Genomic DNA, 3,941 nt, shown 5'->3' with positions numbered 1-3,941 from the left:
ATATTGACATTTTTAAAAATTTGAAAAAACATAAATATCATGAAAATTGAATTTTTGAACAAAATTAATTTTATAATAATTAATAATATTTTTATTTCATGTGAAATATATAATATATTAAAAATTTCAATTTCATGTCACATCACGATGTCGTCCTTGGTGTATATATTCATATTTGCATGTAACTTCACCAGCAAGTGTCATAAAGTATTCCACATTGTATAAATCTTTCTTGTAGCTCCATGTGTTCCGCAATTTCCAATGGAATTCTTATGTATATGATCACTTTGCAATTGTAGTCGCCATTCTCCTTATTTCTTCTATTCCATTTGATCTATCTATATTAATTGAGGAGAACAATATTTTTGCTCCTGCGGTGTTCGCTCATAGATTGTCTTTCGTTTTCAAAAAATTGTGCAAATATATTACTGCTAGCACAACTTACTTTATCACTATCACGATATCTAGATTAACATGAATTGATCTTCGGAATATTCTCCATCTAGCTATAAAAATTCCAAAAGTATTTTTTATTGTTCTTCTGGCTCGTGATAAACAATAATTCAAAATACGTTTTTAGTCACCTGCTCAGATAAGATTACATTGATAGATTTTTGAAAGACTTCGTCATTAGCAAAATATAGGAAGGTGTTTTCTGTTTGTTTTCTGGGCGACAAGTTGTCCCTCTTGATAAATTTAACATATCTCATACACTGCTTTTCTGAAGGTCGATCTTGACAAAATTTTTCCATCGATATCGCTATCATAAGCACCTACATCGAATAGCATAAATCTATACTTAGCATCAATACGAAGCTAAATGTTTTCTTGTAATTGAAATATACAGATCCAGAGTTTGGAGGTGCCTGAATCGTTGTACCTGTTATCAATCGTTTTAATATAATTTAGCAAATTTTACAATCTTAAAAAATCTAAACAGATCTCTTTCCATTCAACTTTTATCGAACGTTTCATACAGATTGGCATTAAAACATTTTCTTTGACAATCATATGAATAGTGACCTCTCCGATTCTGTAAGCTAGAGCCATAGACAGCATTTTGGTCTCCGATTGTAATTAAATATCTGTAACAATTTAATACATTATATCAATCATTAGCTTATTGAAACATAAATAAATGATAAATAATTAAATAAATAAAATAAAATAAATGTAATCTAACAGTTGAAACGGAAATGTACTTCAATGTTATTGTGAAGATACTGTTTTGGATATATCGATGATCTTATACTTCTTTTTTTCAAATACGGTCCCATTAGTCAAAACAATTCATAAAATGAACATTTATTCTTGTGTACCGGAAGAAGAGATCTAGATCTTCTTTTAATTCCGAAAATAGAAATGAGAAGTTGCCGTATTCTGAATGTTTCTCTTCTATGGGACATATCTCCCATCGTCAGTTTCTCCAACATTTGTTCTTTTTACTTTTCATACAATGTACAATTCTAGCATAGCTACTTGCATTGTACAGATAAGTATCAATTGATCTTCGATTTTACCTAAATATAATTTGCGTGAAAATATATCATATAGAACAATGTATGCATATATATATTTCAGAAGTATTTTCTCTTTTAATTGAAAAAATGTTAAAACACTATAAAACATATCAAATTTGTTGAAAATTTTAAAAAATTCAGTCAAAAGCGATTTTGAACATTTTGATATAATATCGCAATTTGTTAGCTTTTGAAGCAGATGGAAGTGTAGACTACAATCTATCTGATTGGTTGGCCTTTATTTTTTTTCGCGACGTTGTACAAAAAGGCGACAATTTATTATCGCTTATTTCTATATTATTTTTATCGCTGTTTCCGAGAAAAAATGTTCCATATATAATTATATAAAACTATATAATTATATAAAAGATTGACATATTTTATATATAAAATATGTTACAATTATTATATATAAAATATGTTCATATATAACAATTCATATATATAAATAGGTTCATATATATAACAATTTTTCCCAGGTTCTTATCGATTACCTCACATTGTGTTTAAGGCTTTATGCATATATTGCTTCGATCGCATTAAATAAAGAAATATTGATTAAGCACATTTAGGACCTAAGCACAAAGATGACCGTAACTGAGTGAGCATAAATCGTAGCTGTAGGTTGACCAAAACGTTGTGCATTGATGCCTATGACTATGATTCACGTTTTACGACTCAGTTATGATCGTCGTTGTGCTGAAACCCTAAGTCTGTTCTTTCTTATACTTATGACAGAACATTATTATTTGCGAATTCAGATTCAGTAGTGGTTCAAAAACTTTAAGAAATTTTTTTTTTTCAGGACAGCATCATAAAGTAAAAATTTGTAACTCTGTGTTATTAATATAAATCATTCGCGAAGATTTAGTCATAAAGATTTTAAATATATCTACGGATACTATGTCGTTGTATTTGTCACTTACAATAATTCATAATTATAATATTACATAGAAGAAGCATAGTTCCGCATTACATTAATCGAAAATTAAGAATATTAATAAAATAATAATAATAATAATAATAATGAAATTTATTACAATCTTCGAAAAGAAAGATATAGCCACACTTTGTTCGCTAATTACGGCATTAAATTGATGCTAAAATATAGGTGTAAAAATAAATGCGAACGTGCATACGGCTATTAGATATAAGTTTGATGAATGATATCAGGTATTGCTACCATGTGAGAGCTGGTTACACCGATATCATTTAGCACTAACTATAACAATTAACTTAACTATCACTCACTATGAATGTTATGAGCACGCGATAGTCTGGCAATAAATTCGGCAACTATCTATAAAGAAATCACGTGTAACTTAGATCCTTAAAACTATCTTCAAAGAGAGGAGAATACTTGATATCCTGTACACAAACAGGATATTATTTTAGAATATAAATTATAATCCAATAAATTAAGTTTTAAATAGCTTCAATGCAATGATGATGCAATCGAATATTCATTCCGATATATTGCATTTAATCCTAAGATGAATTCGACAATTCAGCCAGAATATTGTGGATGTTCGCGATTTTCTGTGTCACCTATTCTGCGGCAGTTATGATAGTTACGATGACAATAAATAATTTATGTACAAAGCCAGCGAAGCTTTTTGTCGATTGGGTGAAAAGAGGGGAACCGAGGGCAGTGTCGGGTGTGTTCATTTCCGGCGTTTATTTAATTGCTGGCTCTCCGCTTCGCGTCAAATCGTATTTTGGATGAAGAACACTATATATCGACGATTTATCGCAGCCATGAGTATTCTTTTACAGTAACCGTTAGCACAATATCCTATAAAAAACGAATATATTAAGAGAAATTATCAAAATTAAAAATCGATATAGGAAACATTTGGATTATTTCCCATCCCATTTTTATTTCTAAATAGCTTTACTTTGCTTTCATAAGCGAATAAAGAAAATAATCTTTAGAATTTTCATTTAAAAATTTGTTTAAGTCACTCCCCCGATTTTAAAGATTAGGAATTATTTTAAATCCTTATTAATGCTTTGCAATTGACCAATTAATTACAAAATGATAGCAAATAATTGTATTATTGATTTAGGCGGACTTGTGCACTGCCTATCAAAGCGAGATTATAGGGGCGTTAGCTCGACTGGTGGTTGACCCATCTTCGTTCGTAGAGCTGCGACGTCATCCTCTATCTTAATTAACAATTTGTATTTCTGCAAGAAAGAGATAGTTGCATTAAATAAAATATATTTTAAATAAACTTTCTCCCCAATTTATGTATACTTACTGTCCTATTATCGCCTGTTGTAGTCATCCAGGCATAAACCATATATCCAGGTATGCATAGCATGGAAGAAAGCGCTGTAAACCAGCCTAACACATGCGACCACCACGGGTACTCATAATCTAAATACTTTATAGGTGTCCACTGAACTAGATTGAAG

General features: G+C 30.0%; 1 protein-coding gene across 1 annotated transcript in view; it reads right to left on the bottom strand.

Moving 5' to 3' along the window:
- Nucleotides 1-3,581: 3,581 nt before the first annotated feature.
- The window catches only part of LOC108688676 (sodium- and chloride-dependent GABA transporter 1-like), an 8,942-nt gene continuing 8,582 nt past the window's right edge, over nt 3,582-3,941 (bottom strand). The window contains exons 8-9 of the mRNA XM_018195011.1: nt 3,785-3,941; nt 3,582-3,710 (exon numbers count right to left, since the gene is read on the bottom strand). The exon at nt 3,785-3,941 is cut by the window's right edge and continues 12 nt beyond it. Coding sequence (XP_018050500.1) covers nt 3,621-3,710; nt 3,785-3,941 — 247 coding nt within the window. The 3' untranslated portion in view covers nt 3,582-3,620. The remainder of the gene's footprint in view (nt 3,711-3,784) is intronic.

Source organism: Atta colombica, unplaced genomic scaffold, assembly GCF_001594045.1.
Source record: "Atta colombica isolate Treedump-2 unplaced genomic scaffold, Acol1.0 scaffold238, whole genome shotgun sequence".
NCBI classification, from domain to species: Eukaryota; Metazoa; Arthropoda; class Insecta; order Hymenoptera; family Formicidae; genus Atta; species Atta colombica.
Note: the sequence above shows the minus strand (reverse complement) of the source record. Positions and strands in the feature narration are given on the sequence as shown.